Source organism: Ranitomeya variabilis, chromosome 6 (assembly GCF_051348905.1).
Source record: "Ranitomeya variabilis isolate aRanVar5 chromosome 6, aRanVar5.hap1, whole genome shotgun sequence".
In the NCBI taxonomy this organism is placed as follows: Eukaryota; Metazoa; Chordata; class Amphibia; order Anura; family Dendrobatidae; genus Ranitomeya; species Ranitomeya variabilis.
The window spans coordinates 33,233,430-33,261,280 of record NC_135237.1 but is presented as its reverse complement, the minus strand read 5'-3'; the positions used below and the strand labels follow the sequence as shown (position 1 = coordinate 33,261,280).

Here is a 27,851-nt window from a genome sequence, read left to right as displayed (position 1 = left end):
CAACAGCCACCTGTTGGAAGCAGAAATCCTACAAGTCACTATCGACCCTTTAACGAGTCTTGCAATATGGATAGGATAAAAGCCTCAATTTGTAGACATGGTGTTTTGGGGTATTTCCCCTCATCAGTGCAAAGTATGAGAACTGATTTGGCTAGACCTTTTTTCACGCAGACACTCAGATCGAGTGGAAAAACTGTCATCTTGAAGAGCCCAGATGAATAACATTAGTACGAGCGCCGTCCGTGTGAGGTCATTTTTTTTTTAATGGACGACACTCGGACCGAAAATACGGATAATGGGTTGGCAAGGGTCCACTGGATACAAGATCTTTGGGAGCAGTAACAGACACTAATGGAACATAAATGAATTGGGAAATAAGGACAGAGCCGTAGATGGAGGGTAATGTGATGAAAGCCTTGTATTAGTATTCGGAGTCACAACAGCTCTTGGTAAAAATGATCCTGTATTTATCACTAAAGTAATTTCTGTCCTAGAAGAATCTTCTTTGCAGGGCAAAAATAGTGATGCTGAGTAAGAGTAGATTTATGCATGAATTTATTCCCACAGTAGGAGCATGAAACCGTTTTTTCACCGGTATGCATTTTTTGATGTTCAACAACATAATCTTTCTTCGTAAAACTAGCACCACAATCTGAACACGAATAAGGCTTCTCTCCAGTGTGAGACCTATGGTGGCAAAGTAGACCGGTTCTCGTCGCAAAATGCCTCCCACAATCCGAACAACCGTACGGCTTCTCCCCAGTGTGGATTCTCTGGTGGCTCCGAAGACCAACTTTATGCCTGAAGCATTTTCCACACTCAGAACAAGGAAACGGCTTCTCACCGGTGTGAATCCTTTGATGATCGAGGAGGCTCCTTTTATGGATGAAGCTTTTCCCGCACTCGGAACATGACAGCGGTCTCTCTCCCGTGTGGGTTTTCATATGCGTGGCAAGGCTTTTCTTCAGTTTAAAGCTTTTGTCACACTGAAGACATGGAAAGGTCTTAACAGCATAAACTGTATTCTCAAAATTAATATTTGGACTTTGGACGACACATACATCGGATCTAGGATGCAGTTCAGTACTTCCAGGAATACGGTCAACAATACCCGGTGGAGATCTCCAGTGCGGAAGTGAATCTGAGGACAAAGTTGCAGGATGGAATAATGGGATATTGGGGATTTGTCCTTCAAATTCTGGCGTGATTACTATATTTTCGTTTAAAGGGTCAGTAGAAACAGTGTCATGATTCTCCACAGATTTTTCGGGTTGCACTAGTGAAATAAAAAAGAAAAAATTATAATGAGCCTCATTTTTATATTACTCATTAACACCTACGGTAGTTTTTAAAGGGGGTTGTCCATGGTTAGAAATAATGGCTACTTTCTTGTTCTAATGCTAAACAACCACAGTACAAAACTAAAAAAGAGAACGAAACAAAACCCAATATAGAACTGTATATTCAGAAGTTTATTTTTGAACTTTTTTGTAAGATTACTGCATTGTATAAAAGGAAACTGGCTTTAAAGGGGTCGTGTGGCTTTAGGCTACAAGTCACTATGTGACTACAGACTTGTGAATACTTACATCGCTATGAGGATATTTTGGTGCTGGCTCCGAGAGCGGGTGGTCATGTGACCACATACTTCTGGCCACATTCCGACTAGACTTGTACGGCTTTGCCCACTTCTAGTCTGCATGTAACCTCATGTATTCAATATGATTTTAACTAATATGGATTAAAGATCCAAGTTTTTTTATCAATAACTTGGTGCCTCGGCTTCTCTGAATTTCCACATGTATGCAAATCACACACTGTTCCCGCCGCCAGAAAATACTGACGACACACACTGTGCGCGATATGAAGATTCACAAGTCTGCAGTCACACAGAGTGTCTGCAGCCTTGTATCCTAACAATCCCTTCAACTATTTATAAAGTAACTGTCTGGGAAACTTTGGAGTTCTCAAAATTGTTGGGAATATTATGACATTTTGGTGAATTTAATGTTTTTCTAAGGCCGAGTTGATACAAGTATATGACAAATCATTTGTCTTTCATCCAGAAAAAAAAAAAAAATCAACTATATTTCATCCATATGTTGCTCCGTATGTCTGTTTCTCTCATCCATTTATCACCTTTTTTACATCAACTAATACAACAACAAAAAATAATAGAAGGCTAAATGCAGTTTCCTAAGTACCGTAATTATTGAAATGAATGTGTTAAAAATGAATGCCATGCGGATGTTGTCAGTAAGGCATCCATTTTTTTTTTACACAACTATTGAGTTTAATGGACTAGTCCGGCCCCAAAAATATTAGTCTAGCGCACGTTGGATTTTTTCATCTGAACTAGCTAAATCGCTTGTATTGGTGCGTGTGCACAAGGTCGGCCTAAAGAACGAAAATACGCTTGTCTTAAATTGAAATAAAGTTGCTATGGACCAATCAACTTCAAAAAAGTCTCCAAAAATAATAAGTTGAAGCTTTATTTCCCTGTAGGGAAGCATTGACGCCGCTCGTGTCTTACTAGAAATAAAGTGTAGGGTTAGGAAAGTTTTGATCTAGTCATTAAGGTCCAAAATCCTGAATTCATGAATGAGCTGAGACCATGATTCCCAGGACCTCAGTCTCATCAGCTAAAGCAACCAGAATTAATGGAGTTATGAAAATAGTTTATCACGCTCCAAATATACAGAATATATATATATATATTATATAGTTTTGACTTACGGGTGTAATTCTGTGCTGGGCAGACACATGCATGCTGAATAAGAGTGGATTTATGGGTGAAACTCCTCTCACAGTAAAAACATGAAAATGGTTTTTCGCCAGTGTGAATCTTCTGATGTTCAGTGAGATATTCCTTTCGGGTAAAATTTGCGTCACAATCGGAACATGAAAATGGCTTCTCTCCAGTATGCGCTCGTCGGTGACGTTTCAGAGCTGTTTTACCTGCAAAGAATTTCCCACATTCTGAACAACCATACGGTTTCTCCCCCGTGTGGGTTCTCTGGTGGCTGAGAAGACCCACTTTATGCCTGAAACATTTTCCACACTCAGGACAAGGGAACGGCTTCTCTCCGGTGTGAATTCTTTTGTGGTCAAGAAGACTCCGCATATGGATAAAGCTTTTCCCGCATTCAGAACACGATAACGAACGTTCTCCTGTGTGAGTTTTAATATGTATTGAAAGACTGTTTTTGTGCTTAAATGATTTCCCGCATTCGGGGCATGGAAATGTCTTATTCAATGTGAAAATTGTTTCCTGTGGTACAAATGTTGGGTTCGGGGTGACATATTCATTGGGCTCGCAATGTGTAAGTCTGTAATTGTCGGAGGTGTCAAGTGATGGTTCCAAGTGTTCAGGAGAATCCAAGGACAAATCTGTAGCAAAATTTGCAGTAGAAGGAAGTGGGATATTGAGGTTGTCTTCCGGAAATTCTTGTAGCATTTCTTCTTCTTCCAATTTATAATCGGGAGACATAAATTCTTCCACGATTTTCCTGCTGCAGTGCTGACCTGGAAAAAAAGAAGTAGATTGTGTTTTTATGTAAAACTCTCTCTTTAGAGAACTCTTTTGAGTATGGACGAATTTGAAGCATCTTCAAGCAATGGAGGAATTGATGGCACAATTCTAAGACCTGAGCAAGAAATAGAATTTCATTACCCAATGAGGAGACTTTATACAGCATCAACAGGGCCAGACTAGCCATCGGTCAGTTCTGGCAAATGCCAGAAGGGCCTGTGGCAGTAGTGGGCCGCTCGCCAGCGCCGACTCCCCCCCCCCCACCCAGCGTCGCCGCATTCAACTATACCGGCGTCTATGACACCGGTACAGTTGAATGCAATGATGGAGGAGAGAGCGTCCGCTGTCGCTCCCTCTCCCATCATTCCCCGCTCTGCCTCTGACACTGCGGGTGCGCGATGATGTCATATTATCGCGCACCTGCTGAGTGTCGGGTGAGCAGACCGCAGCTGTTGAGACCAGAGCCGGGAGCAGTGCGGGGCACATGGAGAGGTGAGGAGAGTGGTTTTTTTAAATATATTAATGAGTGATAACTGGATTGTGGGGCTATTGGGGGGCTGTATTACATTCTATGGGGGCTGTGCTGTATTACATTCTATGGGGGGATTTATTACATTCTATTGGGGCTGTCTGGATTACATTCTATGGGGGGTTGGCTGCATTACATTCTATGGGGGCTGGCTGCATTACATTCTATGGGGGCTGTGCTGTGTTACATTCTATGGGGGCTGGCTGCATTACATTCTATGGGTGGCTGGCTGCATTACATTCTATGGGGGGGCTGTCTGCATTACATTTTATGGGGGGCTGTGCTGCATTACATTCTATGGGGGCTGTGCTGCATTACATTCTATGGGGGCTGTGCTGTGTTACATTCTATGGGGGCTGTGCTGCATTCTATTCTATGGGGGCTGGCTGCATTACATTCTATGGGGGCTGGCTGCATTACATTCTATGGGGGCTGTGCTGTGTTACATTCTATGGGGGCTGGCTGCATTACATTCTATGGGTGGCTGGCTGCACTACATTCTATGGGGGGCTGTGCTGCATTACATTCTGTGGGGGCTGTGCTGCATTACATTATATGGGGGCTGTGCTGCATTACATTCTATGGGGGCTGTGCTGCATTACATTCTATGGGGGCTGTGCTGCGTTACATTCTATGGGGGCTGGCTGCATTACATTCTAAGGGGGCTGGCTGCATTACATTCTATGGGTGGCTGGCTGCATTACATTCTATGGGGGGGCTGGCTGCATTACATTCTATGGGGGCTGGCTGAATTACATTCTATGAGGGCTGGCTGCATTACATTCTATGGGGGGCTGTATTACATTCTATGGGGGAGGGCTGTATTACATTCTATGGGGTGCTGTATTATATTCTATGGAGGGGCTACATTATATTCTATGGGGGCTGCATAATGCTGTATGAGGGGGCTACCATATATTATATATGCAGGGGCTGCATTATCCTATATGAGGGGGCTGCATTATATTCTATGGGGGGGTTACATTATACTCAGGAGGCTACAATATATTCTGTGGGGTGGCTGCATTATACTCTGGGGTGGCATCATTATACTATATGTGGGCTGCATTATACTGTATCGAGGACTATGGGGAATACATTATATTATATGAAGAACTATGGGGTGCATTATACTATGGGAAGTGAATTGTACTACATGGATAACAATGGCGGGGCATTATACTATATGGAGCACTATGAGGAATGTATTATACTATTTGGAGGACTGAGGAATGTATTATACTATTTGGAGGACTGAGGAGTGTATTATACTATATGGAGGACTGTGGCAGTACATTATACTATATGGAGGACTGAGGAGTGTATTATACTATATGGAGGAATTGCAGTGTATTTTAATATATGGAGGACTATGAGGAGTGTATTATACTATATGGAGGACTATGTATGGGGAGTGTATTATACTATATGGAGGACTGAGGAGTGTATTATACTATATGGAGGACTGAGGAGTGTATTATACTATATGAGGACTGAGGAGTGTATCATACTATATGGAGGACTGAGGAGTGTATTATACTATATGGAGGACTGAGGTGCACATTATACTATATGGAGGACTGAGGAGTGTATTATACTATATGGAGGACTGAGGAGTGTATTATACTATATGGAGGACTGAGGAGTGTATTATACTATATGGAGGACTGAGGTGCACATTATAATATATGGAGGACTATGGGGTGTATTATACTAAACAAGCAAAATGCTGAGTGATTGGATTGTTTATGTGGGAACAAAAATCCTTGTTCTCAGCAGCACATCGCTGGTGTAAACTGTAGTTGTGCTGCTGATAACATGATACTGTATGGGGACAGATTGATCTAATTGTGATTGTTCTGTTCCCTTCATTCTTTCTCAGTTGGTGTAAAGAGGCCGGGAAACAAGCGAACGACTTCACTATTGTCGATCACACTCGTTTAGCGGCCTGAGATCAGCGCATGTAAGTACAGCAGAAATGCTTCGCAGGGAGACCAGGCAAGGATGATGGCAGTTGTAGTTAGCACCCGGTGCCTGGGAATAGCACTAACTCTACTGCTTTTCCCAGTTGCCAGAGCATTAAAATTCTGGTATGTGTAATGATTTTTAGAGTTGATGTCAGCTGCTATCAATCCCTGGTGTAAGTAATGGAGAGGGGTCTATCAGACACCCCCACTACTAGCCCAGACCAGGCGAGACCCAGTGACTCTGAAGAGAGGTGACGGTAGTAACAATACCGCTCTTCACAGTCGCCAAGCTCAGCGCAAGACACTGAATATCTGAAGAACGGTGACGTTACTGATGTCACCGCTCTTCAAAGTCACCGGGTCTCGTGCTGCGCTGCGGAACCAAAAGTGGCTGTAGGCAAAGTGTATGGAGCATCAGAATGAGGTTCCACAGCCTTTGGTCGTCTCAATCCCTTCATTATCTACGAGATCCAGTTATGTAGGTAAAGTAGCGGCTTTTCTTGGTACAGCAACTAAAAGCAATAAATAGGACTGAGCTGTAATGCTGGATACAGCTGTGATTCTATGTTATATAGTCGTATTACACTCCCCTCGCTTCTTGTTACCTACAAGAGTACAAAGATATTATACAGTCACCATGTGACAAGTGGGCCTGTGTACCTTCAAATGCCAGGGCTGAATTTTAGTCCCAGTCCAGCCCTGAGCATCAACATAAAAATTGTAGAGTTCACATCAGTAGACTGTGAACGAACTACTTTAAAGAACCTCTATTCATGGGACCAATTAATGGAAGATTCCAAAACAAAAGCAAGAAATCTGGAGAACAGGTTTAAAAATCTGTAGCAGTAGGAAACTTGGAGTAATTGGCACACAACATTACCTAAAGTGGAGAGTTCATCATCGTCCATCACCACGTCCTTGTACAGACTCTTATGTCCTTCTACATAGTCCCACTCCTCTATGGAGAAATAAACCGTTATATCGTCACATCGCAGAGGAACCTGCAGAAACAAAACCATAAAATAATAGATCAGAAAAATCCAAACTAAGGTTGAAAAGTCTGGACGGTAATAGGAGAATTTGATCCAGCTTTTCAAAATACTCTTTTTACCTCTCCAGTAATCAGCTGACTGATCCGGTTGGTGACTTGTAGAATCTTTTTATAGTAATTTTCCCTTTGCATCACGGAAGTCGGCTGAGCGGTCATCACGAGTTCTTCTGATGTTTTCTTTACTACAATACAGTCCTGTATATCGGATATAAAATGATGTACAAGTTATAAAATACGGATGTAAGAAACAGTAGTGGCTTCATTGTCATATTCTCCGAATCCCTCACCTCTCCGGTCAACAGACAGATGATCTCCAGGGTTAGTTTTAGGATCTCCCGAGACAGGTGACCGCTGTCATTGTCCATCCTGAATATTTTGGTAAATGAACGCCGGTCTTCGTGGGTTGAATTCTTTGGATAGAAATTGTTTATTTGTGATGATGGATGTAAATTCTCCCATAAATTAAAGTATTTTCCCCTTTTAAAGATTTTTTTTTTAAAGATTTAAAAATCAGCTGCAAGGGGTTTTAGTTGAGGGGCATATGGACAGTTGTAAATAGATGCAACGTCTGGTGTCAGAGGAATCAAGGAAAACGTAAGATGGGACTTAAAATGGAGCTGCAGCCTATAGTATATAAAAGAGGAATGGGGTGAACTCAACGTAGGTGCCCTATATAACTGGGTAGGAGATGCCACCTAGCTTAAATAGTCAGCAGACAAGGCTCTTCCCCTGGCCAGACCATCATTGTATATATACAGTACACAATAGGGCTGTGTACAGACCAGAACTCTGGAGGGGAGGTCTAAGACCAATAAATACAAAATAAATTATTTATAGACCCCAGGCCAGTTCTCAGACTAAACCTTTACAAACTTGAACTCACTCCAGAAGATACTCAAAAGTCACCTTTTCATTTTTTAACTTTCCTCAGGTCCCGGGGGCCATTACATCGAGGGTCCTGTGCTGGTCAAAGTCTGCGGCATTGCCCAGGAGAGGAAGGAAACGCAAGAATGTGAGGCGACCAAGAGATTTGCCATTTCTTTTAGGGAATCTCTCCTGTTTGAAGGAGTCTACCAGATGAATTGGGTTAGTTGGAAAATACATGATAGTTATATGAATATGAAAGAGAAAGATATATTTGGGCAGGGGCTGTCCTGGACATTAAAACAGCGCAAAAGGTCACTTTGGCCCAAATATGAAGGCAAATTCTATTAATGATCTGTCACAGTTGGGGGCCCTATGTTAAATTTTGCATTGGTGTCCACGAGCTGTATTAGATAGGAGATAGAACATGTGGGATACAAAGGTAGTGGTAGGAGTGCACAGGGGTAATGTGTCTGCACTAACAATATGGATTATATGGGAGAAAAGGAGGGAAAGTCAGAGTAGCTTGTGACAAATACTAATATTAAGGTAGATTCTTATCTGTGGAAGAGGCATAGGTGGCACCTAATGGAACTATGGGGCGGTCAACTCACAGCCCTGCATTCTGCTGCCCTGGCCTTCACATTACTTCATACCAAGCTCAGATATTCACCTCTTCCCATTCCTGCCCTTCCATCCGCTTCTCGCCACAATCGCTCAGTGGTAGGATTTTTAGCTCTGGTTATGTGGCAGAGAACAGGCGGGAATTGGAAGAGACGAGTATGTGAGGTGCCCAGGATCTTTACCTGCTCTTCCAGCAATCCTAGACATCCTGTCTTATTCCAGGAGAGTTGACAAGTATAACCTACTCTATATGGACGCAAACTTTAGGATTCACCTTTTGATTAAAGTCAGGTTTGGTGAACACCCTTTTCTGTTCCCCATGACTGTACCCAGTGCACAAGGTCAATACAGACATGGAGTCTGTACCTCAACCCTCATCTAACACCTTCGGAATAAACTAAAATGGAAACCTCTCACCAACATCAATGTCTGACCTCACACGCATAGCAATACACCGGTGGAATTCATATGTTTGGGGGTCACTGTGGGGGCATCATATTTGAGAGAGACTGTGGGGGTCACTGTGAGGGCATCAAACTGTAGGCATCATACTGTGTGATGGGGGTCACTGTCAAGGCATAATGCTACATGAGGTTCACTGTGTGGGTCATCATACTATATGGTTGGGGTCACTATGGGCACATCATACTGTGCGGGGTCACTGTGGAGGCATCATACTTTGTGGAGGCATCATACTGTTTTTGGGTCATTGTGGGGGCATCATACTGTGGGTATCACTGAGGGGGCATCTACTACTTGGGGGTCACTATGGGTGCATCATACAGTGGGATCATCATACTGTGTGATGGTCGTTATAGGGGCATCACTCTGTGTGGGGCTCACTTTGTGGCTATCATACTATATTTGGGTCCCTGTGGGGGCGTCATACTGTGTGTGGGTCACTGTGGGAGAATCATACTGTGTGGGGATCACTGGGGCATCATATTGCGTAGGAATCACTGTGGATGGTATCATACTGTGTGGAGGTCATTGTGTGGGTAACATACTGTGTGGGAGTCACTGTGGGGGTATCATACTGTGTGGAGGTCACTGTGGGAGCATAATTCTGTGTGGGGTCATTGGGGGCATCAAATTGTCTGGGAGTCACTGTGGGGGTATCATACTGAGTGGAAGTCACTGTGAGGGGTATTATACTGTGTGGAGGTCACTGTGGGGGTATCATACTGTGTGGACGTCACTGTGGGGGCGTCATACTGTGCGGGGGTCACTGTCGGGGTTCATACAGTGCGTGTTTCTCTTGCCTACTCTATCTTACAAGGATGGAAATAACAGCCCTACATACATAGAATGGGATGGGGCCCGCAATGCAGATGTGTTTAACTCCTTAACGTCCAATGACGGACACAGTCCGTCATGGCCGGGGGTCAGTTCCTGCACCATGACGTACTGTGTCCGTGATGCATTTAAACTTTCACTGCGTGTAAACACACAGTGACAGATCAGTGCCGACAGCTGTCTGTGACAGCTGAGAGGCACGGGAAGAGGTGCGGGGACCCATGCTGTCACCCTGATCACTGTGATCGGTCAGTCAATCTGACTGACCAATCACACCATGATCGCGCAGGAGATGCTGAAATGTCAGCACTTCCTGCCAGATCAGTGCAGAAGCTTTACACTAACAGCCAGTAGTGGTGTCAGCGCCGTCCCTGTCTGTTAACCCCCTAAATGCTGCGATAGAGTGCGATCGCAGCATTCAGGAGGGAGGCAGAGGGACGGGAGCTCCCTCTGCATTCAGATTGGCCGTGGGGCCCAATCGTTGCCATGGTGACCTGGGGTCGTTATGACGACTCCCGGGTCACCAAGCTACAGAAAGCTGCTAAGACCATGCTCACAGCATGGTGTCAGAAGCTTTCAGTATAGGTATAATGCACTGCAATGCATTATACCTTCAATCAAAGTGAAAAAAGTGAAAGTCCCATAAAGGGACTAGGTAAAAAAGGAAAAAAAAAAATGTATTAAAAAAATACAAAATAATAATAATCTATATATATAATTGCCTAAGGGGTACTTCTGTCTGTTTCTAACTTCCGTCTGTCTGTAACGGAAATCCTGGGTCGCTGATTGGCTGCGACCAATCAGCGAGATTGGGGCGGGATTTAACCACGCTTCACTTTTTACTATTGATGCTGCCTATGCAGCATCAATAGTGAAAACATAGAATGTTAAAAATAATTAAAGGTAACCTGTCACCCCGTTTTTTCAATATGAGGTAAAAATAGTGTTCAATAGGGCCTGAGCTGTGCTGTACAATAGTGCCTTTATTATCCCATGATTCCCCACCTTTGCTGCCAAAATACCTTAGTAAAGTCGCCGTTTTCAGCTGTCAATCTTACAGGTCTGGTCAAATGGGCGATATGAAATCGCTGGTTCTCCCCCACCTCTTGCTTTTCTTTCTTTTGAGATGCGAACTCGGCTTCAGGAAAATGGCCGCCGCAATCTCCATCTGCGCACGCGCGGCATCCCGCGGCCATTTTCCTGAAGCCCCGGGAAGCAGAGCACTCCATCTGCGCACGCGCGGCCTCAGGAAGATGGCCGCCGCCACCGATAAACCGGTGAATAGCACAGATCGCGCTCTTTTTCTGCCCTTGCGCAGTGGATTCGGCTGTTGCGCATGCGCGAAACACTACGCCAACGCTGGGAAGAAAAGCAAGAGGTGGGGGAGAACCAGCGATTTCACCACGCCCATTTGACCAGACCTGCGTGATTGACAGCCGAAAACGGCGACTTTACTAAGGTATTTTGGCAGCAAAGGTAGGGAATCAGGGGATAATAAAGACACTATTGTATAGCACAGCTCAGGCCCTATTGAACACTATTTTTACCTCATATTGAAAAAAATGGGGTGACAGGTTCCCTTTAAAAAAAGCAAAAAAACATTATATTCTCACCTTCCGAAGTCCGGAGCAGCCTTTCCCGCTCCTCGCGCTCCGGTCCCAAGAATGTATTGCGGCAATGACCCAAGATCACGTGGCGGTCTCGCGAGACCGCTTCATGATCACGGGTTATTGCCGATAGACATTACTGGGAACGGAGTGTCGCGAGGAGCATTGGTAAAGGCCTCGGCTGGATCCGGGGGCCTATGGAAAGTGAGTATATAACTATTTTTTATTTTAATTGTTTTTTAACAGGGATATGGTGCCCACATTGCTATATACTACGTGGGCTGTGCTATATACTACGTGCCTGTGCTATATACTACATGGGCTGTGCAATATACTACGTGGCTGTGTTATATACTGCGTGGGCTGTGCAATATAACCGTGGGTGTGCTATATACTACGTGGGCTGTGCTATATACTACGTGGCTGTGTTATATACTGCGTGGGCTGTTATATACTGCGTGGGATGTGTTATATACTGCATGGGCTGTGTTATATACTAAGGGGGCTGTGCTATATACTACGTGGCTGTGTTATATACTGCGTGGGCTGTTATATACTGCATGGGATGTGTTATATACTGCATGGGCTGTGCTACATACTACGTGGCTGTGTTATATACTACGTGGGCTGTGCAATATACTATGTGGCTGTGTTATATACTACGTGGCTGTGCATTCTAGAATACCTGATGCGTTAGAATCTGGCCACCATCTAGTCCACTAATAAATACACATTTTTATGTAAAAAAATTCAAGTACACATGTTTTGTATTGGTGTTCAGGAACAATCCGATCTATAAAAGTGTCACACTAGTTAACCCCTTCAGTGAATGCTGCAAAAAAAATACACAAAAATGTAGCAAACTACAGTATGCTTTATCATCATGCCGCTTGGAAAAAGTGGATTAAAACACAATCAAAAAGACGAATGTAAATAAAAATAATATAAATAATAAAAATGTCATCTTGTACTGCAAAAAACAAGCCGCCATGCAGCTCCATCAGAGGAAAAATAAAAAAGTTATAGCTCTCAGAATAAAGCGATGCAAAAATAATAATTTTTTCTATAAAAGCTTTTATTGTGCAAAAGCGCCAAAACATAAAAAAAAAATAAATGAGGCATCGCTGTAATCATACTGACCCGAAGAATAAAACTGCCTTATTAATTTTATCACATGCAGAATCGAAGAGAAAATAAACAAACAAAAATAATTCCTGAATTGCTGGTTTTTGTTCATTCAGACTCTGCAAAAATCAGAATAGAAAGTGATCAAAAAATGTCATGTGCCCGAAAATGGTACCAATAAAAATGGCAACTCGTCCCGCAAACAATAAGCCCTCACATGACTGTCGGCCGAAATATGGAAAAATTATAGCTCTCAAAATATGGTGATGCAAAAACTTCTTCTGGCGAAAAAAAGCATTTTTTAGTGACAGAAGCCCAACATAAAAAATGGATATAAATCTGGTATCGCTGTAATCGCACCGACCCGAAGAATAAAGTCGCTTAATCACTTATACCACACGAGGAACAGCGTGAAAAATAAATCCAATTCTTCACCTGCTGTGGATTTGTTCCTTCTGCCTCCCAAAGATCGCAGTAAAGCTCGGCGCACATTTATCCTGTGCTCTACACTGAGCGCTTATACCGGGGTTTCCTTGTAAATCTCTGAAATACGTGATTCAGACAGAACCGGCGGCGGAAGATTCCTTATAAAGAGGCAGATGGAGGCACTGTGGACACCATAGGACCTGTGATCTGGCGGTGTCCATCTTTTTACACGTGCATAAAAATGCGGTCCACCATAGTTTTGTGCACCTCTGAAAGGAAGGACACCGCTGAACAGAGGCCAGACGGAGTCCGTAGTAACTCTGCTGCCTCATTATAGTTATTGGATCCCTCGGGAGTTTCATCTGTCATGTCACTCAGAGATTTAGATGGAAACCCCAAAGTGCTCAGCGTAGAGCGCAGGATAAATGTGATCCCAAACGTTATGAAAAATGTTCCCAATAAAAGCTTCAACTCAGTCCACAAAAAAACAAGTCCTCACTCAGGTCTGTCATCTGTTAACAGAAATATAGGGGGCTTCCACGTTACTGGTAGCACAAAGGCTCTAGAAAAGCAAAATAGCTCATTGCCCCCCAAAAGAAATTCAGCGAACTCTGCACTCCTAAATCCAAATGCGCCCCTCCCTTCTGAGCCCCAGTGTGCATATATCACAGTTAGCATTCACATTTGGCAGGTGTATAATTTCCAAAATGGGGTCAATTGAGAGGGGTGGGGGTGGGGATTTTGCTCTCTAGCACTTAGGGGGCTCTGTAGATGGAGTCTGCAAACTATTCTAGGAAAATCTGGGCTCCAGGAGGCAAAGAGCGCTCCATCCCTACCGAGACTCTCCGTATGGCAAAGCAGTACTGTACAGCCACATATGGGGTATTTCTATATTCAGAAGAAATTTGGGGACCAATTCTGTTGCCAATTTAAATCGGGGATAAAACAACATTTTTGTGGCAAAAATGTAATTATTTTTTCTTCACTGCCCAATGGTATAAAATTCTGTGACACACCCTTGGTATCAATATGAACATTACACCCCTAGATGAATTCATCGAGAGGTGTAGTTTGTAAAATAGGGTCACTTATGGGGTGTTCTACTGTTCTGGCACATCAGGGACTCTCCCAGTGGGTCATGGCACCCTCAAACCACAATAGTAAAATTTGCACTATTATGTGGCGCTCCTTCCATTTTGAGCTTTAGGCCGGAGACACACTGCTGAGAGATACGGCCGAGTCTCGCTGGTTAAAAGCAAGTTGTGGCACCGGCACTGTGGAGCGGAGCGTGCAGCTCCATGTATTGCTATGCAGCTGCACGCTCCGCTCCAGAGTGCCGGTGTTACAGCTTGCTTTTAACCAGCGAGACTCGGCTGCATCTCGCACCAGTGTGTCTCCGGCCTTACGCTGTGTCTCAAAAGTAGTTTTCACCCACACATGGGGTATTGGCACACTCAGGAAAAATTGCACAACAAATTCTGGGGTCCATTTTCTCCTGTTACCCTTGAGAAAATAAAAAAATTGGGGCTAAAATAAAAATTTTGTTGGAAAAAGGTGTTTTTTTTTTTCATTTTGTTTGCTGTTATAAACTTCTATAAAGCACCTGGTGGTTCAAGATACTCACCACACATCTAGATAAGTTCCTTGAGGGGTCTAGTTTCCAAAATGGTATCATTTATGGGGGGTTTCCATTGTTTAGGCACATCATTCAAAACCTCAAACGGCGCTCCTTCCTTTCCAAACTCTGCCGTGCACCTAAAGAGTGGTCTTCCTCCACACATGGGGTATCGGTGTACTCAGGACAAATTGCAAAACAAATATTGTGGTTCATTTTCTGATGAAAATAAAAAACATTGTGTCCGATGTAACAGTTGTGTGGAAAAAAAAGTTAAATGTTCATTTTTTTCCTTCCACATTGCTTCAATTCTTGCGAAGCACCTGAAGGGTTAATACACTTCTTGAATGTGGTTTTGAGCACCTTGAGGGGTGCAGTTTTATAGAATGGTGTCACTTTTGGGTATTTTCGGTCATACAGGCCCCTCGAAGTCACTTCAAATGTGAGGTGGTCCCTAAAAAAATGGTTTTGTAAATATTGTTTAAAAAATATGATATCGCTGGTTAACTTTTAACCCTTATAACTTCCTAAGAAAGAAAAAATATGTTTCCAAAATTGTGCTGATGTAAAGTCGACATGTGGGAAAGGTCATTCATTAACTATTTTGTGTGACATATCTCTGTGATTTAAGGGCATGAAAATTAAAAGTTTGAAAATTGTAAAATGTTCAAAATTGTTGCCAAATGTACATTTTTTTTCACAAATAAACATAAACACAAGAAGGAATTTTACCACTATCATAAAGTGCAATGTGTCACATAAAAAAAACAGTTTCAGAGTCAGTGGGATACGTTGAAGCGTTCCAGAGTTATAACCACATAAAGTGACAGTGGTCAGATTTCCAAACTAAGGCTTGGTCATTAACCTACAAAGTGGCTTGGTCCTTAAGGGGTTAATGGAACTGCTATTTATGCAATTCCCCAGTCTACGGATGTAAACAATCCCATAATATCTATGTAAGGAATAGCCATTAAGCAATAGTAAACATTCCCCCCATTGTGCATATTACCGGAGTGTCCGCTGCGTATGTTACACGCCAGGAAACATCACGAGTCGCCTTCTCTTCTGTCCCTGGGTCCATACGACAGTCTCAGAGGAAATGACAGATAATAACTGAAGGACCTCCGTGGGCTCCAGGACCTGTGGTGGCATCACGAGCATGTGACCAGTCACATGACTAGAGGGACTGGAAACCTGAAGCTACGGAGATGACGTGATGATCATGTGATCAGTCAGTCTAGAGTGGAGGCAGGCGGATGGCTGGAGAGCGGCCTCTAGTGGACAATTTAAAAAATGTTGGTAGAGATTAGAGAAACCTAGTAGTGATGAGCGAATGTGCTCGGATAAGGTGTTATCAGGGCATGCTCGGTGCTGAGTGTCTTCGGCGTGCTTGAAAAATATTCCCCGCGGAATCACTATACCTGATGTTAGCCATTAAAAGGTATCAACCACTGAGGACTCTCAATTCTAAATATTTTTTTATCTACTGGCTAACCCAGTACCAAGATATATATCTTTCCTGTATACCTGATGAAGGAGTCAACCCGACTTTGAAATGCGATGTATGAGTGAATGAAGATCCAGACAACATACACTCTTGTCTTCACTCGGTGTCAGCGCACAGGAATGACCTCTCTTTTCCTGTTTGTTTTGAATCCGCGTCTTTCTGACAAGCACGGAGTTGTGTCAGGTCACAACCCAGGCAGGTGAGCATATACAATTCTTTGCCCAGTTTCCTATTATTGAGGGTTACTGTCACGAGGGCGTCACGTCACCCTATAGCACCTTGAGTGAGACGGTCACGTCAGGTAATGAATGGCAGGTCTTCTTTAGAGATGCTGTGATTTGTGTCCCTTATTAAATTAAGGTATCTTCTTTTACATATTCCGCAGCACTTTACAGTTTGCACACATTCTCTACGGTCCCTGATGGGGCTCACAATCTAGATTCCCTATCAGTATGTCTTTGGAATGTGGGAGGAAACCGGAGAACTCGGAGGAAACCCACGCAAACACGGGGAGAACATACAAACTCCTGCAGATGTTGTCCAAGGTGGGATTAGAACCCAGGACTCCAGCGCTGCAAGGCACAAGTGTCTTCTTGAATACCTGTGGGTGGAGATTTGTGCAAGGATCATATATATCATACATGCAATAGTACCAAAGAATCTAACCTAGGCTTAGAACTTTATTATATAGTATATGACAGACATGGGGGCTTCACAGATAGTTTTAATTGATGGAGAAAAACATGACGGAGACACAAAGAAAAGGCTGCGACCTCCAACATGACACCTTCATAAATGACAAGGGCAATTACTGTCCTCCTACTACACCAGGATCAAAAAGAAGAAACCCACCCACAAAGAGGGACATACTCTAGATCCCATCTTCTCCCCTCCCCTTACCTCTGTTCCCTATCTAATCTTATAAACTCACCTCTCAGACCACCACCTACTCACATTCTCACAGTTCTCTTCAACTGCACCCCAAGTCCAACTATTTTCACCCCCCACCTCGCCACAGAAACCTGGCTTCCCCCACCATTCATCTGATCCGACCTACTAACTGCACACAATTCTCAGCACTCCTCTTCTTACACCTGTCCTCCATATTTGACACACGTGTTAGTGATTCTATGCTTGTTCTCATGATAGAACTGCACAAGACGGTCCCCAATTTTATTCCTTTCTCCGAGGCCGTATCTGCCAATGACTCCTGCATCCTCTCCTTCTCAAACTTTGGCATGGAGTTGCCCATAATGGATTTGGTGTAGTCGTCTGAGCCAGAGGTGTATCTAGGGTTTCTGGCACCCGGGGCAAGAATTCAGTTTGCCCCCCCCCCCCCCCAGAACATATGCGATTTGCACACTTAGTCATGTACCAATGAGCTCCTCTCCCTTAAGCTCCCAATGTTCAGTGAAAAACTGAGAGAAGCAGAAGAGAAGCTCGTTGTTACAGGACCATGGAGTATGAAAGTCGCATATGAGTGAAGTGTCCATGTGTCGACGACTGGAACCTGCAGAGGTGAATCCTGACATCGCAGCTTCTGAATTCTCACAACGCATGCACTGCACACTTTTAGGATTCTCCCTTGCCGGTGGACAGTCATGTCAGCACAAGTATGTGATTTATATACTTCTGACCACATTCCGACTAGACGTGCCCGGCCTCACTCAGTTCATTTTCATTGAGTGAGGCCACACATGTCTAGTCAGCACGTGACCGCATGTATGTAAATCGCCGGCACGAGAGAATCCTGACAGCGTGCAGTGCGCACTGTGAGAACTCAGAAGTCTGCAGTCACAAAGAATGACTGCAGACTCATCACAAACCTGGACATCCCCTTTAATGCTCCTAACATAAATAAAAACATGAGAGTTAGTTAGTATCACAAATAACATTTACATCCAGGTACCTTATAGATGACGTCGTCTCTGGAGTTGTTCTCCTTCATTTCTTCATCTTGTCCAGATCCCCATGATGGGTTTTCTCATCCACAGCCGTCTCTGCAGACTTCCATCTTCTTCGCTCTTCTGCAGAAAATCTCCACATGACGCCCTTAAAGATACAAGTGTCATTATAATGCTCCTGAATAAAAAAATTGCCCCTCACTATATTGTCTGCACAAAATATGACCCCCGCACTGTCCCTCTTATGGTACCCGCTCTTTACACGGACCTCCCCTTTCCATACTGGCCCCCTCTTCATACTGTCCTCTCACACTGTGTCCCTATAGGGCCCAGTATTTATACTGTACCCTCTCATCACACTCCCCCTCCTTTGTATACTGTCCCCTCCTGGCTGTGCCCTTACACTGTCCCCCATGCTACGCATGCACACATCCCAACACCCTCACTCCCCGTAATCTGTCCACATACGTTTTTCACATCGCTACTCATACTGTGTCCGCATACATTCCCCCGTTTGACCCAAAACTGTCTGCACCCATCCCCCATACTGTTTCCTCATATATGCCCCCCCATCTCCCCCTTTGCTCTTCATTTTGTGTCCTTAGATCTCCCCCACACATTAAATCCCCCCATCCCCATGACAAATCTCCCCCCACACACATTCAATCCCCCATCTCCAATCACATTAAATCCCTTCCCCTCAATAAATCCCCCGATCCCCACTCATATTAAATCTCCCCCCACAATAAATCCCCCCTCTCTACTCACATTAAATCTCCCCCCCACAATAAATCCCCCCATCTCCACTCATATTAAATATCCCCCATCCAATAATATATGCCACCATCCCCACTCACATTAAATCCCCCCACAATATATCCCCATCCCCACTCACATTAAATCCCCCCACAATATATCCCCCCCATCCCCACTCACATTAAATCCTCCCAACAATATATCCCCCCCATCCCCACTCACATTAAATCCCCCCCACAATATATGCCCCCCATTCCCACTCACAGTAAATCCCCCCCACGATATATGCCCCCATCCCCACTCACATTAAATCCCCCCCACAATCCCCCCATTCCCACTCACAGTAAATCCCCCCCACAATATATGCCCCCATCCCCACTCACAGTAAATCCCCCCCACAATATATGCCCCCATCCCCACTCACAGTAAATCCCCCCCACAATATATCCCCCCCATCCCCACTCACAGTAAATCCCCCCACAATATATGCCCCCCATCCCCACTCACAGTAAATCCTTCCCACAATATATGTCCCCATCCCCACTCACAGTAAATCCCCCCACAATATATGCCCCCCATCCCCACTCACAGTAAATCCTTCCCACAATATATGTCCCCATCCCCACTCACAGTAAATCCCCCCCTCAATATATGCCCCCCATCCCCACTCACAGTAAATCCCCCCCACAATATATGTCCCCATCCCCACTCACAGTAAATCCCCCCAATACATGCCCCCATCCCCACTCACAGTAAATCCCCCCCACAATATATGCCCCCCATCCCCACTCACAGTAAATCCCCCCCACAATATATGCCCCCCATCCCCACTCACAGTAAATCCCCCCCACAATATATGCCCCCCATCCCCACTCTCAGTAAATCCCCCCCACAATATATGCCCCCAACCCCACTCACAGTAAATCCCCCCCACAATATATGCCCCCATCCCCACTCACAGTAAATCCCCCCACAATATATGCCCCCCATTCCCACTCACAGTATATCCCCCCCACAATATTATATGCCCCCCATCCCCACTCACAGTAAATCCCCCCACAATATATGCCCCCATCCCCACTCACAGTAAATCCCCCCCACAATATATGCCCCCCATTCCCACTCACAGTAAATCCCCCCCACAATATATGCCCCCATCCCCACTCACAGTAAATCCCCCCCACAATATATGCCCCCATCCCCACTCACAGTAAATCCCCCCACAATATATGCCCCCATCCCCACTCACAGTAAATCCCCCCCACAATATATGCAACCCATTCCCACTCACAGTAAATCCCCCCCACAATATATGCCCCCATCCCCACTCACAGTAAATCCCCCCAATATATGCCCCCCATTCCCACTCACAGTAAATCCCCCCCACAATATATGCCCCCATCCCCACTCACAGTAAATCCCCCCCACAATATATGCCCGATCCCCACTCACAGTAAATCCCCCCCACAATATATGCCCCCATCCCCACTCACAGTAAATCCCCCCCACAATATATGCCCCCATCCCCACTCACAGTAAATCCCCCCCACAATATATGCCCCCCATCCCCACTCACAGTAAATCCCCCCACAATATTATATGCCCCCCATCCCCACTCACAGTAAATCCCCCCCTGCACCTTCGGTGTCTTCAGCTCCACTGGAGCACTTACCACCGCTCTGTGTCTCCTGGTCGATCTGCAGCTCCTGCTCTGCCGCGCAGGTGAGTGACGTCAGCAGCGTGATCACATGACCTGATCACGCTGCTGGCGTCGCTCTGACCCGGCAGTCAAAGCTTCAATTGTACTCGCATCACAGATACGAGTACAATTGAACACTGGGAGCCGGCACGCTGCAGCTTCTCTGTGCCGGCTGTCAGCTTGACAGTCGGCACAGAGAACAGCTGACTCCCAGTGCGGGGGGCGGCAGAATGAAGCCGCCGGGGGAGACACTGCGGACCGCCGCTTTAGGCGGCCCAACTGCGCCCCCCTGCCGGCTGCGCCCGGGGCAAATGCCCCGGCTGCCCCCCCCTAGATACGCCACTGGTCTGAGCTGAAGAAATACCTAAACCATTTTTTTGCCCAAAATTCAGTAACATTTACCAAATTGGCTAGAGTGGGTTTTCATTCATTTTTTGATCTGATTAGCTGCCCATGAAAATGGATGCGTTTCTGTAATAAAGAGCATTATTCAATTTTATTTTTAAATTGTTTTTAAGAATTTATTATCACAGTGACATTGTTATTACTTTATTTTTTCACCCGAGAGGAGTTTTTTTTACTATGAAAATTGTCTGGAAAATTTGGGCAAATCTCTTTTGACAGCAGGAACATGAAAATGATCTGTCACCAGTATTGATTTTTCTGATGTTCACGGAGATTCATTCTGCATGAAATTTAAGCTGCATTTATTTCCTGGAAACGGCATAAATCCGGCGTGAATCCGTATATGACGATCGAGACTAATTTTCTGCGCAAAGCGTTTTCCACACTCTAAGCAACCATATAACTTCTCCCCTGTGTGGGTTCTCTGATGTCGTAGAAGACCGACTTTATGTCTGAAACATTTTCCACACTCGGAACAAGAAAATGGCTTTTCACCGGTGTGAATTCTTTGGTGATCGACAAGGCTGCGGTAATGTCTGAAACATTTTCCACACTCAGAACAAGAAAACGGCTTTTCGCCGGTGTGAATTAGTTGGTGATCAAGAAGGCTGCGGTAATGTCTGAAACATTTTCCACACTCTGAACAAGAAAATGGCCTCTCGCCGGTGTGAATTCTTCGGTGATCGAAAAGACTGCGGTAATGGATGAACTGTCTCCCACATTCGAAGCATGTTAGTGGCTTCTCCCCTGTGTGGGTTTTCATATGTGTAGCAAGGCTTTTCTTACTGGTAAAGCTTCTTTCACATTCAGGACATGGCCAGGTTTTCTTAGAAGTATAAATTGTGTTTTTTGAAATAAAATTTAGACTCTGGATGACGCATTCATCGGATTTAGGATACACATTAGGAATTATGTCTGCACTATCTGGTGGAGATCTCTGGTCTGGAAGACAATCTAAAGGCAAATCTGTTAAGTTCTGGATGACACAGTTATTGGGTTCAAGATCAGTAAATATTCCATCACTTCTAGGAATACTATCCGAGGCATCAAGTGAAGGTCCCATGCATTCAGAAAAATCCAAGGACAAATCTGTGGAAAAAACAGTTGTGATGGGAAAAGGGATAATGTAGTTTTCTCCCTGGAATTCTTGAAGCATTTCTTCATGTTTCCATGTATGATCAGCCTTCACGATCTCAATATCTTCCTTAGTTTTCATGCTGTCGTGCTGTCCTGAAAATTAAAATGTAGATTGGGTGAAAAAAAAGGGCAAATCATGGGACACCTTTATATAGCACCAACCTAGATACTGGAGGGTTCACATCGACAGATGGTGAATGGATATTTAATACATCTCTGAGCATGGGAGCAACTTACAGATTTCAAAACCTTAAGGAAAAATATGGGGAACAGGTTTAAAAATCCATGAGTAGGAAGTTTGGAGATTAATTGGCACCAGAGTTGTATGTGGTGTGTGGGGCAGCCAGGCCATGAGCCCCGAACGCAGGCGGCATGGTGGGGCGCAGTCAGGCCGCCTAATACAGCGTTCTGAAGTGTTTTTACCGGTGTCTGCATTTTGTTGCCCCCCCGGAATGGAAGTCGCCAGTCCTCTGAGCCACCTGTCAGCTCTGACCGCCGGGTCGAAGAAACATCTGGAGTGTCTAACGTCACTCGCCGGGGCTGAATAGGCACACATTGGTGGTAAGTGCTCCATAAAAAATGTAGACACCGAAGATTAAATGTAACCAGGGGGATTTAGTGTGGGGGGATTTACTGGGTTGTGTGGGGGACACACGCTTGGGGAGCAAGGAAGGAACAAGTGCAGACACAAAATGGGGAGCAGGAGAAATTTTAAGACACTATATGAGGAGCAAGGTGTAGATGGGGGGAATGTATAAGGAAACAATATGGGGGATGGGTGCAGACAGTATGAGGAGCGAGGAGAAAATGAATGCGGACATAGTATGGGGAGCGAGGGTGATGGGATGGGTGTGGACACAGTATAAGGAGTAAGGGGAATGTGTGAGGAGGCAGCATGGAGAGTGAGAGGGTAAAAGTGTGAGCAGACTATCGAGGGGAATAGTGCGAGGAGACAGTATGGGGAGAAAAGTGTGAGTGGGCACAGAATAAAAACTGAGTAGTGTGGTGGGGTTGGCATGAGAGAAAAGTGTAAGGCCACAGCCAGGAAGCCAAGGGGAGGAGTGTGGTGAGGGGGTGTTGTATAGAGACTGGGCAGTATGGAGGTACACAGTGTGAGAGGAATGTGAAAAGAGGGGGCCCAGTATGGAAAGGAGGCGGAAGTTTGGAGGGCATGTACCATAAGAAGGACAATGTGGGGATCATATTTTGTGCGAGGACTATAGGGAGGGACAATTATTCAGGTACTCAGCATAGGTCACATATTTTTATTCAGGAGCATTATGACACTGCTATCTTTAAGGGCATTGTGTGGGGACGTATTGCAGAAGACCGGAGAAGATGGAAGTCTGCAGAGATGAGTGGTTGCCAAACTGAATTATTGCTCCAGATCCCATAAAACCTAGATACACCTCTTATTGGCACAGAATATTACCCAAAGTGGAGAGTTCATCATCATCATCCATCGCCATGTCCTTGTACAGACTCTTGTGTCCTTCTACATAGTCCCACTCCTCCATGGAGAAATAAACCGTTATATCGTCACATCGCAGAGGAACCTGCAGAAACAGAACGATAAAATATTAAATCGGTGAGTAAATGATGTGTGGAAATCAGTTTAAGCCCGATTCATCATTTGAGGTTTTTTTAAGTCAGTTTTTTATTTTTGTTTTGTGGTATTCATTGCCTTTTTTGTGCGAAATTCTTCAAGATGACGCATGCGGTTTGTGAATATTGCGCAAAATGAAGGAGCTCTTTATTTCTGTCTTTAATTTTTTTTTTTTTGCAACGTTTTAGTGCAAAAAGTTACATGTTCGCCTAAAATGTTGCCCAACTTACGGCAAAAATGTCATAAGTACATAAAATCACTCCAGGAAGATGGAAGAGTGGTGGGTAACTGGAGCACATTTGCGCAAAAATGTTACAACTTTTTAAAAACTCTAACTTGATGAACTGGACAAAAACGTCTGAAAATACAAATGACAAACAAAAAAAAATTACGAATATCTAAAATAGAAGAAGAATAAGGAGGAAAATCAAAACAAAATAAAAGAAGAATAAAGAGGAAAAAAAAGAGGTGAAGAACCCTAAAAATTAGATGAAAAAATACAATAATGATTTGGGACCTTAGTTTAATTTTGACACAAGACTGTTTCCAAGGTGGTCAAGTCTCAGAAGTTCGAAAGTTATTCTTGACTTTACAAAAGTTTTTTCTTTTTTTACCTCTCTAGAAAGCAGCTGACTGATCTGGTTGGTGAGTTGTAGAATCTTTTTATCGTAATTTTCCCTTTGTATCACAGAGGCCGGCTGAGGGGCCATGACGGGTTCTTCTGATGTTTTTTTTATTACGATACAGTCCTGTATATCGAGTAATAAAATATGCACAAGTTATTAAATACGGATGTAGAAGACAGTGGTAGCTTCATTGTCACATTCTCAGAATCCCTCACCTCTCCAGTCAACAGGTAGATGATCTCCAGGGTTAGTTTTAGGATCTCTTGAGAGAGGTGACCATTGTCATCGTTCATCCTGAATGTTGGAACTCTATGTTCGTGAAGCTAAAGTCTGTGAATAAAAACTGTTTCTTTGTTGTAATGTGATAATAACTCTCATGCAAAAGAGGAAATATTCCTCGTTTGTGGTCCCGGCGGCTGCTTCTTGGGATCCTTGTAAACAGAGGGAGGACAACAACAGTCGCTTCTTGTGGTCACATACAAACCCCACATGAGCATCCTAAGGAAGATTGGTGCTGATCTTCAAAACATATTCCATAGAGACCACAGGCTGAAAGGAATAATTCCAGAACTACCACTTCTCTCCTACAAACATCCCCCTAACTTAAGGAATCTCCTTGCCAGAAGTGTCCTCTCATCATCGTCAGAGACGGGAACATTCCTCTGTAACAATAAGAAATGCAAAACTTGTACCCACATATTACCAACAAATACAGTCCGCATACCCATCAAAAATCAGGACTATGAGATCATGGATTTCACCTCATGAACATCCGCTGATGTTGTGTACATAATACAATGTTCAAGGTGCCCTGGAGGAACCGATATTGGGGAAACCAGGGCTGTGGAGTTGAAGTCGGTGCCCAATTTGGTGGAGTTGGTATGAAATGGAACAACTCCAACTCCTAAAACATATTATAAATTGGGTACAGTAGTTCAGTGCAGGATTTGTTGTAAAATTTTTCAGAACAATTTGGGAAAGTTATAAAATGTCTCATAAATGTCTGTTCTGTTCCTGATCTAAGGATCTCAGTTTTTAGTTGAGAAAAATCTGTGCTTCACTTTATGTGCATGCTCAGTAGTGAGGCAGTGCTGTGGAGTCATAGTTGAGATGAATATGTAGTGCACTTTATGCACATGCTCAGTAGTGACCGATGCTGTGGAGTTGTAGATGAGATGAATATGTGGTGCACTTTATGCACATGCTCAGTAGTGACTAGTGCTGCGGAGTCATAGTTGAGATTAATCTGTGCTGCACTTTATGTACATGCTCAGTAGTGAGGCAGTGCTTTGGAGTCATAGTTGAGACAAATCTGTGCTGCACTTTATGCACATGCTCAGTAGTGAGGCAGTGCTTTGGAGTCATAGTTGAGATGAATCTGCTCTGCACTTTATGCACATGCTCAGTAGTAAGGCAGTGCTGTGGAGTCATAGCTGAAATGAATCTGTGCTGCACTTTATGTACATGCTCAGTAGTGACCAGTGCTGTGGAATCATAGTTGAGATGAATCTGTGCTGCACTTTATGTACATGCTCAGTAGTGACCAGTGCTGTGGAATCATAGTTGAGATGAATCTGTGCTGCACTTTATGTACATGCTCAGTAGTGAGGCAGTGCTGTGGAGTCATAGTTTAGATGAATCTGTGCTTCACTTTATGCACATGCTCAGTAGTAACCAGTTCTGTGGGGTGATAGTAGAGATGAATCTGTGGTGCACTTTATGCACATGCTCAGTAGTGACCAGGGCTGTGGAGTTGGAGTCGGGAGTCAGGGAAATTGAGAAGTCGGAGGTTTTGTTTACCAACTAAGCAAAAACTATGAACGAGGATGAATCTACACAGGCACACAAGAATGAACTGGACACGCCTGCGGAAAAACATTTCTCTGAACCTGATCACTGTATGACGGATTTAAAAGTCTTAGTACTAAAAGGTCATTTTAAGAACGACAAAGAGAGGAAAATCTGAGAATTCAAACTGGTCAGGATGTGCATCAACTCTGTGACAATGGGACTCAATTTAACAGCTGGATTTATGACTGCGGTACCGCAATATAATTTTTTTTATTGTACATCATATATATATATATATATTTTTTTTTTTTAGAAATTTCAGAATGATGTTATTCAAAATGACAACTAATTCTGTAAATAACAAGCCCTCAAACGGCGACGTGGATGAAGAGATAAAAGAGGTACGGCTGTTGGAAGAAGGGGAGGAAAAAGAAAATACAAATGGAAAATTGTCCAGTCTAGAAAGGGTTAATCAGCTTATGTAATTAACAAAAAATATTTGAAGCCTCCAAAAAAGGGATAAAAAAATAATTTCTTCCAGAGGGAAAAAAAAAATTGGGCTTCTAAAAGGGGGAGAGGCATGGTTATTAAGGGGTTAAACAAAGGTAAAGATACCGTCACGGTGTAACACGGGCGACGTCGCCTTCTCTTCTGTCGCCGGGTCCATATAACAGTCAGAGATGACAGACAGTAAAAGCTGAAGGAGCTCCGTGAGCTCAAGGACCTGTGGTGACAATATGAGCTTGTGACCAATCACAGGAGCAGGACCAAGATGACGCGACGACCATGTGATCAGTCCCTCTGCAGTGGAGGGAGGCTGGTGGATGGAGAGCGGCCTCTAGTGGAGAATTTCTGAAAGTTTAGGTAGGAACCTCTCTGTAAAATATAAATTGTGTTTTTGTTTCTTCTATTATAATTTCCTTACATTTTAATTATAAAACGATAAGGAGGATTCCTTGAAATAAAATGACTCAATGCAGTAGAACCAGATTTTGTTAAAAAGTGAATAATTAATTTGCAGGAAATGTAGAAGTGATGAAATAAGTAATACCAATGTATACTCTCCACAGCCATAGAATATGGTGTAAGCAGCACCGTCCGTTTGTACTTGCACGTGCCAGGACAAGCTTATGCTACTGGCAGGATCAACCAGGCAACCCCCAACATGACAGGGTGTAGCATGTAGCACTCTTCAGTGTGGCGGATAGGGATCTGGAGCAGATGATCTAAGGAGAGGTGGTGGCAGAGGACCTGGAGAAAGGTGGCAGAACACCTGGAGAAAGGTGGCAGAGCACCTGCAGTAAAGTGGCAGAGCACCTGGAGAAAGGTGGCAGAGCACCTGGAGAGAGGTGGCAGAGCACCTGGAGAGAGGTGGCAGAGCACCTGGAGAAAGATGACAGAGCACCTGGAGTAAGGTGGCAGAGCACCTGGAGAAAGGTGGCAGAGCACCTGGAGTAAGGTGGCAGAGCACCTGGAGTAAGGTGGCAGAGCACCTGGAGAAAGGTGGCAGAGCACCTGGAGAGAGGTGGCAGAGCTCCTGGAGAAAGGTGGCAGAGCACCTGGAGAAAGGTGGCAGAGCACCTGGAGTATGGTAGCAGAGCACCTGGAGTAAGGTGGCAGAGCACCTGGAGTAATGTAGCAGAGCACCTGGAGTAAGTTGGCAGAGCACCTGGAGTATGGTAGCAGAGCACCTGGAGTAAGGTGGCAGATCACCTGGAGTAAGGTGGCAGAGCACCTGGAGAAAGGTGGCAGAGCACCTGGAGAAAGGTGACAGAGCACCTGGA

General features: G+C 44.2%; 1 protein-coding gene across 1 annotated transcript; it reads right to left on the bottom strand.

Annotated features, from left to right (window-relative positions):
• Positions 1–26,788, bottom strand: LOC143783209 (uncharacterized). Its single transcript, XM_077271628.1, has 12 exons — positions 26,683–26,788; positions 24,492–24,938; positions 24,265–24,399; positions 23,477–23,600; positions 21,177–22,137; positions 17,236–17,432; positions 15,646–15,707; positions 7,367–7,489; positions 7,140–7,274; positions 6,909–7,029; positions 2,737–3,525; positions 1–1,276 (listed from the first exon to the last, which is right to left on the bottom strand). The coding sequence occupies exons 2-12, from the start codon at positions 24,567–24,569 to the stop codon at positions 474–476; spliced, it is 3,528 nt and encodes a 1,175-aa protein (XP_077127743.1). The 5' UTR covers positions 24,570–24,938; positions 26,683–26,788; the 3' UTR covers positions 1–473.
• Positions 26,789–27,851: the final 1,063 nt, after the last annotated feature.